The sequence below is a fragment of the Manis javanica genome, chromosome 12 (assembly GCF_040802235.1).
Source record: "Manis javanica isolate MJ-LG chromosome 12, MJ_LKY, whole genome shotgun sequence".
NCBI classification, from domain to species: domain Eukaryota; kingdom Metazoa; phylum Chordata; class Mammalia; order Pholidota; family Manidae; genus Manis; species Manis javanica.
Window position 1 is genome coordinate 10,516,516 of NC_133167.1, and position 12,606 is coordinate 10,529,121.

The 12,606-nt window shown below is 41.5% G+C and overlaps 1 protein-coding gene across 1 annotated transcript in view; it reads left to right on the forward strand.

Annotated features, from left to right (window-relative positions):
- COL4A4 (collagen type IV alpha 4 chain) overlaps positions 1 to 12,606 on the forward strand; it is a 112,641-nt gene that overhangs the window by 13,653 nt on the left and 86,382 nt on the right. Inside the window, exons 2-4 of the mRNA XM_073217775.1 lie at positions 1,070 to 1,231; positions 3,681 to 3,723; positions 7,278 to 7,355. Coding sequence (XP_073073876.1) covers positions 1,176 to 1,231; positions 3,681 to 3,723; positions 7,278 to 7,355 — 177 coding nt within the window. The 5' untranslated portion in view covers positions 1,070 to 1,175. The remainder of the gene's footprint in view (positions 1 to 1,069; positions 1,232 to 3,680; positions 3,724 to 7,277; positions 7,356 to 12,606) is intronic.

Genomic DNA, 12,606 nt, shown 5'->3' on the forward strand with positions numbered 1-12,606 from the left:
AATATTTAATACATTTTGAATGATTGAAACCAATTTGTGTATTCCTTCCAAAACAGTAATTTGTTTTATCAAGACTTGCCTTGAGAATGAAACTAAAAATGTGTTCTGAATGACGCATGTAGGGATAGGAGAAAATTCTGTTTCTACCTGATTTTGAACCTATATTATGGAATGTTGTTGTAGCACTTTTTGGGAAAAGTAGTCTCCCATAAATATAGCTTATAATATTCAGCATTCCTAGTTTCCTTCTCTCTGCCCAAATAATTACTAATCTATTTTCTGTCTCTGGATTTACCTAATTTGGACATTTCATATACATGGAATTACACAGTTTGTGACTTCTTTCACTTAACATGATGTCTTCAAGGTTTGTCTATGATGCAGCATGTATTAATACTTCATTCCTTTTCATGGCTGAATCTGTTGTATGACTGTAGGACATTAAGGTTGTTCCCACATTTTGGCTGTTATGAATAATGCTGCTATGAATACTCATGTACCAGTTTATGAGTGAATATATATTGTCAGTTTTCTTGGGTATATGCCTAAGAGTGAAATTGCTGGTAACTCTCTGTTTAATTTTTGTCCAAATGTTTTCCATAGCAATTATACCATTTTACATAAAAATATTTTTATATGTATTTGCTTATGTGTGCAAAATGTATAGTTCTACATTAGAGGTTTCCTTTCCTAGTTTCAAACCTAAAAAACACTTGTTTGAATTTTTTCTTAGAGTTTCCAAGGGAAAAGATTAAAATAAATTAAAATCATTTTGCCACTTCACAAAATGAAGCAATAATTTTTATACAAGCATTATAAATATATATTGTTCTATTTCTCAAAAATATATTTGTAACACATAAAGAATTAGAGATTACTTTTATTTCCAAAAAGAAAAATAATATTCATTCAGTTTAACCATCACTAAGGAAAGATTATGTCAAAATACTGTTGAAGTCTCCCTTTAGAAAATACTTCCATTACTAATTATGAATAATGAAAGTAGTTATTTTCAGTGCTGTACTGCATACTGTGTTTTAAGAGATGTATTTATGTTTAACATACACAGACTTTAAAACCCCAGATGTAGACAAGCAAGAGTCTTCTGGGAGAGAAGAGAAAACTGACAGAATTTTTTTTAAGTATCAAGACTTATCTGTGAAGTAGTGGTGTGCATGGCGCTAATGAGGTGCTCTTTCCAGTGCATGAAGCCCTTGGCCACAGGTCCATGGTGAGTGTCCTCAGGCCCATCACTTGATTTTACTTTGTAATTCCTCCTAAATGTTGGTTCTATGGTGTAAATTGTCTGAATGCTTCATGTGTCCAAAAGTCACATGGTTGCAGCCTTTATAGATTATGCCTGCCATTTTGTGATTATTTTATTACTAAAGCCCAATCCTCTCTATTCTCCCCAATTTGCACCCACATCATCACCCAGTGGGAAGATGCTCATCTAGAGGCTGCAGATTCTCACTGTCCTACTCACTAGGTTCGAAGAACAAAAAGCTTCCTGCATGTCCAGGGCAGCGGGGTCCCTATGACGAGGAGACTTAGGACAGCACCCTTCACAAGTATGGTAGACAGGCCAACTACCCCTAAAGATGTCCATGTCCAAAACCTGTGAATATGTTCTGTTACGTGGCAAGGGGGAATTGAGGTTGCCAATCAGCTGACTTTGGCGAGATCATCCTGGACTATCTGGGTGGGCCCTGAATAATCACAAGGGTCCTTAGAAGTAAGAGAGGGCGGCAGGAGGGTGACGGTCTGAGAAGGAGACACAGTAATGGCAGCCGAGGTCAGAGAGATGCGGCAGCAGAGACTCCATGGGCCGTGCAAGGAGACCAGGAGCAAAGTAATCTTAATTTTGAATGGTTCTTTACAGGAAAAAAAGAATTGTCTTATTTTTAAATATTTACAACAGCAGGAGGAGCAGGCAGAGGGCAGGGTTAAGGAACAGAGCTGATGTGAGCCGGCCATTCTGTGCAGCTCTGCCGGCAGCATTTTGAGGACATTATCCAATGTTTCTGATTCAGTTTGCCTATGTGTAAAATGGGGAGAAAATAACCCTGACTGAAGTTTTGATGAGACTAAGGAGGCCCAAACTGCCCTAAGATAGCTTATCCTTATTTATATGCCCTTGTTTAACAATGTCCGATTGATAAGGACCCAAGTAACAAATAGTAGTTGTAAATCCTTTACCTTGAGGTGAAACAGTTTTTACCTAGTGTTTAACAAACACCTTGCTCACCTTTGTAGTCTTTTAATTTACTTAGTTGCATCAATGAAATGCCAGCTTGGCCTTGATTAGAATCGTCATGGATTTCAATAGGATCTGGAGAAGGGAGGCTCCAGTGTGGGGCCAGTCAGTGTGGCTACACCCACCCTAGTCACCCATCTCCTAGTTGGGGCATCGCGTGAAGGCATGCATGGCTGTAGGTTTCCACAATGTTCGTCAGCATTTCAGCACCAGAGAAAGGAGCAGAGGGTGGAGAAAGAAGGCTCACGTAGGGTGTGAGGTTTTGAGAGGAGAAAACTCTACGTAGAACAAAGGACAAGACTGGCAGAGAAACAAGAGCCTGGGTTCTCGTCCCGTCCATGGGGATGATGTGGCCTGAAGCCCCAGCTCCCTCAAAGCTGTGTTAAGGAGCAAAGGAGGTCATGGTTATGGAAGACCCTTGACTAACATAAGCCCAAGGTGGTGAGTGGTTGTCTCACTTATGTGAGTGGTTGTCTGAGACCGGGCTGCTGTGACAGACCCCGCAGAGGGGGTGCTTATCAACAACAGGAATTCTGTTCTCACAGTTCTGGAGTCTGCGAGCCCAAGATCAGGGTATCAGTTTGGTCGGTCTGGTGAGGACCCCCTTCTGGGGTGCAGAGTGCCCACTGCTTGATGTATCCCTGAATTGTGGAAGAGAATGAGGGACTTCTGTGGGGTCCCTTTATAAGGGCACTAATCCCTTGCACGAGGGCTCCACCCTCTTGACTTAATAAGCTCCCAAAGGCTCCACCTCCTAAAACAGTCATGCTGGGGGTTAGGATTTCAGCATATCGGTCTTTGGGGGAACACAGATATTAAGTCCATAGTGGTGGTCTTTTTTGGTTGCATTTTTTCTCTGTTAAAATCTGTTTATAATAATCATGTTACCCCACTTGGATTTCTGCCTCACTTGTAAGATCCTGACCTACCTAAGTCTTCCCTATTTCATATAAGTTTCCTTCCAAACCACTCCCCAAACCAGTACAGTTTTCTTGCCCACTCCCTCCTTCCAGTCAGTTCCACTTAATGGCATCCAGGATACCATGGTCTTTGGAATTCTGGATCTTTGCACCGAACGGAGCTGCCTCCTTCGCTCTCTCCTCCAGTTTTCATTCCAAGAGTCCCCTCTCTTCCCTTGTTTATCCATCCAGGACTCACCTTCAGTGTCCCCAGGGTACCCAGCACAATGGGGACCCCATGGAGGGGTGTGAATACTTATTGACTGATTACAAAGAGGAGAGAGAATGAAGACAGAGAGAGGGCACCATTTATCTTGTCAGTGATGACAATCAGCTGGTGACAGCAGCCTGTTGGAAATACAAAGAAGCTGTCTGGAATTAATTCCTTTGTTCTTTTTCTTTTTAGTTTATTTTGCATAATAATGAAAACATTAATCTGTATTTTTGGTTTTTTTTTTTTGTAGGTCACTTATGCTTATTCTCTTTTCTGCACACCATGCATATGTGGTGAGTACATTAATTATCTCTGATTACATGCATTTTTTTTGTTAGACTTGTAAACAGGTCACTTCTGGGGCTCAGTTTTCATCTGTAAAATGAAGCATTGGCCTAGGTGAACTCAAAAGTTTCATTTATATTTTACAGTCAAGACTGCTTACCATATCACCTAAGTACTGGAGATTTCTTTATTTTACAAAATAACTGTTTCTTAAAATTTTTTTCAGAGGGGACAGGAAACAGCTTGGTCATTTCAAGATTAAATCAAGAAGTGTAAGATTAAATGTGAGCATTTTAACTCCAGAGAAAGATAAACCTAGAACATTTTGTAATAAGATCTCTTTCTTCTGCTTGCTCACTAAAGAATAGAAGTTATTAAACCCAACTTCGGACATTTCTGGGAAATCACACTCTGGGCTGCCTGTAACTAAGACTGGTTGTGAGACAGCTGGACTGGTTTGAATCACTCTAGCATATCCACCTGCTCATCCTCTCCAGCGTGGATGCACCCAGTCCAGTTTCTGTGATTCATGTTATCATAAGTGTTTTCAAAGCAAATCAAAACAGAAAGTCGTCTTCCATTCTCCTTTTCCTACCAGAGAGAGAAAACATCAAGAGGCCCTTGGTTCTCGCCCTGCCAGTGACTCGTCCCTTTTCCTGCACAAGGCTTGGTTGTCTCCTGAGTGAAGTAAAAATGATGAGACTTGTCCAACTTAGTTCACACACATTTGAGCGCATCACCTGAAATAAGGAATAGAAACATTCTGAAATACCAGTGTGTGGATTTTTTTTCTATTTCTCTTACCTGATTTTTCAAAATTTACTTTGTATTATTTCCTTCATTTTCTATTATAAACGTCTGCAGTCCTATATTTCACTTATGTTCCATATGAGTGAATATAATTCCTGAACCAAAGATTGTCCTGATTGTCCTAGCGTAGACCTTCCTACGAGCTTGTGGTATGCAGAGTCTTAGAGGTCTCACAGCAAGTGGCTTTACTGTAGCTGGGATTTAAAGGTAGATACAAATTGATGCAATATCTATGGAAGGCAATGGCATTACCCATTAGGATTTTGAATGCATATGCCTGTTAATGCAGGAATTTCCCTTTTTGGGCCCTCATACATATTTATACTGACTTGTGCATAAAGAAAAATGCACAGGAAGATGCGCTTCAGGGTGGAAGAGAAATCACTAAATGTCTCTCAATAAGGGCTGATTAAACAAGTTATAGCACTTCAGCAGATGGCTAACCATATATATTAATTCAGAATTATTTTAAAGACATTGAATTTGGTAAAAACAGCAAGGTACAAAGAAATATACCATTTGGGTAAAAATAAAACAAGACCAAAAGCACCAGAAAAGTGTATGTCTGTGTATATGTGTATATTTTTCCTTGAAGAAAAATAACATTGGTTTTTGAGAATGTCAGTGTATTCCCAGCATTATGGTTTATACTTTGAATATTGACTTGTCTGTGACATTTTCTTTATCTTTTTTAAATGGGTTTATATCATCTGTTTTTGAGGTGCAGTTTCTTCCTCTATAAATGATTTGCTCTTTTAAAACGATGTTTATTGGGATATGTTTAATGTGGAAGAACTTTGTGGAAATTGAAATCATCTCTTGCTTTTTTCTTTTATTAGTACCAGACAAAGCTTATGTGACTATTCCTGTTTCTTTATTAGAATCTGCTGATGTATTTTAAACTGATTATTTCCTGAAATGTAATTTTGTTACAAACATTTCAGTGATGCTTAGCATAATTAAGCAAACACACACACACACACACACACACACACACTAAAATAACAAACTTGCCTTTGTTATCAAGCCATCTAATCAACTGACCTTTTTTCTGTAGTTGTTTTGATTTCTCTGAATACATAGTAATGAATCCCGACCTTAAATGAACCTAAGTGTTCAGACTACTTACTCTAAGTGCTTCATGCTGGCCAACCTGGCCCTGAGCTTTTAATGTTTTTAACCTTATCAGGGTTTTGAACTTAATGTTTCTGCATTCATAGATAACAATGTTACTCAAAACTCTAGAGGCATGTATTTCTGAAACTTCAGATACATTTTTTAACTTAATTCTTGACAAGTTTCAAGTTCTTATATACTTTGAAGGACTAATACGAGTTTTACTTATAATGATGTCTTTTCAAATTAATGCTTAATCTAAAGATATTTTCTTTTGGATTGTGTCTCAGCATATTACTCCAGAAAAGAAGAGGTCTGAATTGTGTAAATGAAAAGAAAAATACATGTTCATATTCATATATTCATATACACATACATATTCATACACACGTGTGCATATTCATATATATACATATATGTTCATGTGTAGTCACACACATACTTATGTACATAAGTATATATGTATGTATATATATCCTCCCTCAAACCTATAAATATTAGTTCAACCATTTTATATTTCCCCATTGTACTTTGATCTAAAGGTTTAAGCCTATGGCTTTGAGTTTACAAAGAGCCATTATGGAAATGTGCAGTTAATACATGAATGCTGTGGTGAGAACTGCACCAGGCCCATCATGATCGAGACAGTCTGTCCGTGATGCCTTTCTGGCATTTCTATCCCCACTCTCACCTCCAGGCCCCTTGAGCTGCTTTTGCCACCGCTTCCAGCCTGCGGCCCCAGGCTGTGAATGAAAGCTTGGGTGTTTCCATTTGCAGGTGCGTCCTGGTGGCTGTTATTAAGGCACCTCCTTATGGAAGCAGCTACTCTGGGATTATACTTTTGTGTTGAAGTGACTGATGGCTCTGGAAATAGATAATGAGGGTTTGGAGAACAAGGGGTGGATTCTTTCCAAAGGGCACCTGGGTGTGTTGTGTGTTTGGAGGAAGCCTTGAAGTTAAGAAAGTACATGAGCATGGAATTACTCTCTTAAGAGAGTGTTGAAGAAAAGTTGGTTGAAATTGGGGAAAGGGCCCAAATTATTCAAGATCAGGAAATTTCCGGTTCAAAGACACATTTGTGTATTGGCATATAAGCAAATTGTAAGAAGAACAATTTTAATGGAAAGCCCAAGGGTGTGACTAGAGCATTGACCCAGGACAGACTCAGTGAGCATGGAGGTAAACCAAGAGGTTTCTGAAAAGCGGCCAGACTTGTAGTGTAGACACCACTGTGCACTTACGATTTTCCCAGCTATGTAGTTTACACTTGTAGGATTGTTCACAACTTAGTAAATGAAGTCTTGCCAGGAGAGAGAAATTGTAGAAGATTCTGGCTAAAAGCAAAGTAGCTTTAGAAGGGGGCTTTTAAAAAAAAATGTTTATCCTAGCTCACATAAACTTTTATTCTCGCTCACATAATCACCCACCCTCTTTATTATCAAGCCACAGTGTAAGGTTTTCTGCCTTTTTATATGTCAGTATCAGTCTTTTCCTTTCACAGATTCAAAGGTAAATGTGTGCTGTGGGATTGTTGTGAGTCAGGCAGATCAAGAGCGCTTTTGCTATGGTGCATATGTCATGAATCAGCTGGCGATGATGAATTCCCGTGTACTAAATCAGAGGCTTCACTTTCCAGAGTGGAAAGAAGTTGACTGGTCCTTGTGGAGGAAGAGCTTGCTCATTCTGCCAGTGCTTTCCTGAAAAAGGGTCTCAGGTAAGTGAAGTAAAAATCAACATGGATAGTTGGAGGGGGAAATCTAATCTCCTCATCAAAGGATATAAAGTTTCAGTTATGCAAGATGACTAAGCTGTAGAGATCTGCCGTAACATTCTACCTGTACAATGTATAAGCATATAGTTCACTTAAAAATTGGTTGCGAGGGGGTAGATCTCATTAAGTATTCTTGCCACAATAAAAATTGTAAAAAATGCAGCACAGACACCATAATGTATTTTGTGCCATTGTGAATACTCAACATTATGTCCCAGATTCTTAGTGTGTTCCGGTAGTCAGCAGTGTTGAACATCTTTTACACTCAAAGTTCTGTGCATTCTGATAAGCAGTCCCAATTATCTGAGACTATGTATCAGGCTTAGAAGACTGGGAAGATAAAGATTCACTCATTGTTTTACCCATGCTAGTCTTAGGAATTGCCTTATGCCAAAGCGTCCTGGTGTCAAATGGTTCACACAGGGTATCAGCATTTTAAAGACTCTGAGAAGCACTGCCGGAAGTTTTTTTTTAAGCCTGTTGACTTTGTTTAAAATAGTGTTTCCAGACATTTGACTGTGAGTCTCTTTTTTTTGGACAACACCTACTGAAATCTTGTGAAAAGTGTTCTTTAACCAGAGCAATTTCTGCATTTATTGAATGCTTCTTATGTGCCAGTCTCTGTTCTGTGTGCTCAGAAATGCTTTAGCCCACTGACGCTTCACAAAAACCCTCCTTGTCTTCTTGTACCAACTTTGCAGTGCCCAAGACCAAAGCTCAGAGTGGTTTCATGTCTTGCTCAAGTCCACCCAGCACGGTGCTTTTGATGACGACCTAGATTCTCTCTCCTGCGGTGCATCTCTTGGTTGCTGTAGATTGGGTCTCTTGGACATTTGTGCCCCTCTCCCTTATATTCTAACAGCAGCAGTTGGCAGCCCACGGACTCCTTTGTTCTGGAATATTAGATCAAAAATTCTTTTGATTTAAAATACTGCCACAATTTTATAAGCAAGGAGTATGTTTTAGAAACTTTGGACAATTTTTGAGTCAGAACAATGATTCTGTTTAAATGTGTCCAGATCATTCCCACTGACTGTGAATGATGCTCAGAAAGAATAGTTCAGGGAAGAGCAGTCTGTAAGGGCCGGAAGAGTCACCTTCCTGGGAGAAGGGACCAAATATTTCCCCCACAGCTCTACTTTTTCTTCACATCATAGGTGTGTATTACATAAGGGCTTCCTTTGTCAAGTTCTTTTTCCTGTAAGCAGCTGCCTTATTGAGCTTAAGTTATGGCAAATTTCCTTTTGCTTAACTGCTTTGTTTCTTCAATATTTCAATAATTTTGGTGATCAGAATTTATCTTGAGCTTTCTCAAGCCTCTTTCATCATACAATTTATAAACAAAAGTCCAAGCTTCCAACTATAAAATAAATAAATCCTTAGGGGGAATGCACAGCATGGTGACTACAGTTAGTAATGCTGTGCTCTGTGTTTGAAAGATGCTAGGAGAGTAGATCTTATAAGTGCTTATCACAAGAAAAAAAAAAGGGCAACTATGTGTGGTGATGAGTGTTAACCAGACTTACAGTGATGGTGATTTTCCAAATATGCATAGATCCAGTCACTATGCTGTACACCTGAAATTACTATAATGTTATATGTCAATTACATCCCAGTAAAATTCTTAAAAAGCAAGGACGCTAAAAACTAGCTATCTTAACAGTGCTTTAGCTTTTCCCATGTGTACGTACACATTATTCAGGGAAAAAATAAAACACTTGGCTTTTGTGTGAGGTTACTTATATAAACATACCAAGATTGTATAAATGAAAAAGAGAAGACATGAGTGCCTCAAAATTTTTAAGACCCTTTGAGCTTGAGAACCAAGAAAAGGATTGATCAGCTTTGTGGCAGGAAGGGAACAGCGTCTCAACAGAACACAAAGGAACAGCTGCTTTGATAAAGCCAGCTTGGCGTGGTCCTCTGGGGGAATAAGCCTGAGAGGGCATTGGGCCATATGTAGAGGCAGTTCTTGGTTGACACAACTGGGTGAGGAGTGGGCTACTGGTGTCCCGTGGGTCACAGGCCAGGATGGCTGCTCAGCATCCCACAGTGCTCAGGACAGTCCCCCACCAAACGCGGACCATCCCTGATGCCAAGAGTGCCAAGGCTTCTCAGTCTCTAATCCTGCAACAGCTCTGTGAGGCCAACATGCCATTGTTTCCAGCTGTCTGTGCAAGGAGCCTGAATTTCCAAGAGTTTCAATAACTTGCTAGGATGTGGAGGAGGCAGGAACCACACCCGGTGTCCGGCTTCCATCCCAGCATTTACCTGTTGACCACGAGGAGGTGATGACACGAAGGTTCAAACATGAGGCTGTAGCCGTAACTTTGTGAACTTGGGCAGCACCTGTATCCACTGGAGCTTTGGTCTCCTTGTGTTCACACCATCTGTTCTTTCTCTGTCTCCTGGGGCTGTTCAACAACTGTGAGCAATTGCGGAGGACAGGGCACCCCATTGCACCCGCAGCACAGTCTTCAGGGCTGTAGGTCCTGGGGCCACACAGGGACGGCTGCACTCTGCTGTCTGGGTCCCTGTCTCTGGGTGGTCAGGGACAGCTGTGCGAGAACACCGCTCAACCTCTGCCCTTCCTCAGAAGGATGGGTCCCGTGGAAGGGGCAGCAAGTCGCTGGTGACGTTTTCCAGCTGGGAATCTGGGAGTGTGGCAGGTGCATAGCTGGGATTTGGAAGGCAGGCCGTCCCCGGTCCTCAGCAGCAGCCGGCTCGCACACCATCTCTTGAACTGCAGTGGCTGCTCAAGGTGGACTGTAAACATAGGAACGTATCAGATTCCAGAGAGCTGAGGATCTGTCTGAGGAGGCACAGCCCATTAGCACCGTAGTCAGGCATTCCTAAGAAGGAAGTCATTTCTTTTGTAGGAGTTAATGCCCGAATGAGTAATTTGCCTCTGTCCCAAATCAAAACTGCTGTGTCTGGAGCAATTGCTGGGTGGCTAGGGGGAGCTGCGTGGGCCTGATAAGTGGAGTGACTGAGGTGAGGGTTTTGACTGGGGACTGAAACTAGACTTTGCAGTGGAGCTGGGATGGATCTGAGGCAGGGAACCAAGGTGAGCTCCTTCAGGGCTGATAGGATGCATTTCAGCCTCATCCGTGCACCCTGGAGGCCCACGCCAGCTTACACTTGTTTGCCCCTCAGTAATCACTGTCTCTTCTCCTTGACCCCGCCCACCTGCAGGGCTTAAGCTGCTCACTCTCCCTGACTGTGATCAGAGTATTCCCACTCCCTCCCCTTCCCTGGAATGCCTTCCCTCTGCCCCTGACTCATCTTTCCTGCCCTCCCTAAGGAACGCAGCGGAGATGCCACCATCACAGTGCCCCCTGCCCCTCCCGGCCGGTGCTCATGCTCCCCAGTGGGGACTGGCTTCCATTTCCCTGTGCTTTTCACGCCCTGGCCTGTAGCACTGTTTGGGCCTGAGTGCGGATGTGCCTGACCCTCTTGATTAGATTGTGAGCACATGCTTCTTCAAGGTGGTCGTTCAGACACATGTAAAATGTTTATGCCGGCTCCTGGCTCACAATGGATGCTCTAGAAATACAAGCTGCCTAGTTTTGTTTCTTGAGAACTGGTCAATTTCCTGTACTTTAAGATGATCATAGTCGATGTGATGTTAATACACATAAGTCAATACTCCAGCCTGGACAGGGTTTGGGAGTCTGAGCTGGTGGCCAGGTCAGCATGCAGCATGCATGTGGGGACACCTGCCATACCCAAGAGAAGCAGGGGACAGAATTAGCAGGGAATCTCTCCTCCCAGTCTCCCCTCCACCCCACACAGCATTTTAAACCTGTGAGTACATGAGTAATCTCACCTATTCAAATTCCCTTGTGAATTTCAGGCAGGGCTGGAAATAAGTACTTTGAGCAGCAGAAACACATGATGGCTGCTGAGCTTGGATCTCCTAGGGATTCAGTAGCATCCTGGAAAGAGCTCTGGTCTGAGGGTAGGAGATTCGAGCTTACCCCTGTGGGTTCAGAAATAAGGGTTTGTACTGGAGGGTTGGTCCTGTCCGTCCCAGCCCTCACGCCTTTGGTTCTGTGATATGGGGCATGGCTTTTCACGTATGACTGCTGTTTCATTGGTTCCCACACTATTTTGTGACTATGCCCTAACATTTCCCCAAACCTCATTATAGTTCCTCTTTAAGGATGTGAATGAAATGGCATCAGGCAGGATTTTAAGTTATTCTTTATCAGTTTCAAGGGAGGACTCTTCATGTTTTTGATGGTTCTCTCTCTCTACAGGGAGTTATGTGTCTTTATAGATTAAGATGGGATTTCTTAGAAGTTCTGCCTTATAACTAGTATGCAAATAAAGATAGCTTCTATCATTTTTTTCCAGAATAAAATATATCCATATTGTTTTCCATGCAAGGGAATCTGGCAGCTGTTAAATTAACAGAACTTTATAATTTGGTGTTTTTATACAAGGAAGTCAAATGGCTTTAAAACTCAAGACCTCTCTTGTGACTATTATTATTTTTGCTTTGAAAACTATGTAAAAATCACACATAGCAAATCAGTCTTTCCATTAGGAATCTTAATTCACTAGAAAATGTACAAGTATTTTTCTTGCAATCTCATTCCCTTGTCCCTTACCACTCCTAAGAGCCTTACATTCCATGATAAAGTGGAATTTACTTGGGACATGTTACTTAGCATTTTTCATATCATTAAATTATTAGCACACAAAGTTCTAGAGCTCTATCACTCACACAGCTGCATTTTGGCATACTCAGTAACTGTAGACTGATCACTGGTTCAGAGCAATTATTTTAATGTCGAAAAGTTCATATAAATCAATTATGTTATATGTTTGTGGAGGAACATTCCACTTATGACCGAGAAGTTGGTGAATTTGGTCTGTCACCAGCCCCTTCGTTTTTTGCTTCTGTTTTCTTTTTCGTGCTTTGTATTTCTCAGCCAAGAATTGACTCCCTAGCTCCTGTCTCTGTTGGAGAATTCTGACCCGTGAGCCCTGCCTGACGTAACAGCCTCAGGTGCCATCAGGGGCAGCAGGTGACCTGAGAGAGGGGATGAGACCTTGGCCTTGGGGACAGTGGGGGGTTGGACAGTGTATTTTTCATGTAAGGCATCAGGTTTCAGACTTTTAAAACAACAAATGACAAACATTTCCTGGTAGATTCAGCCCACCAGCTGCCAGTTTACAACGTTGG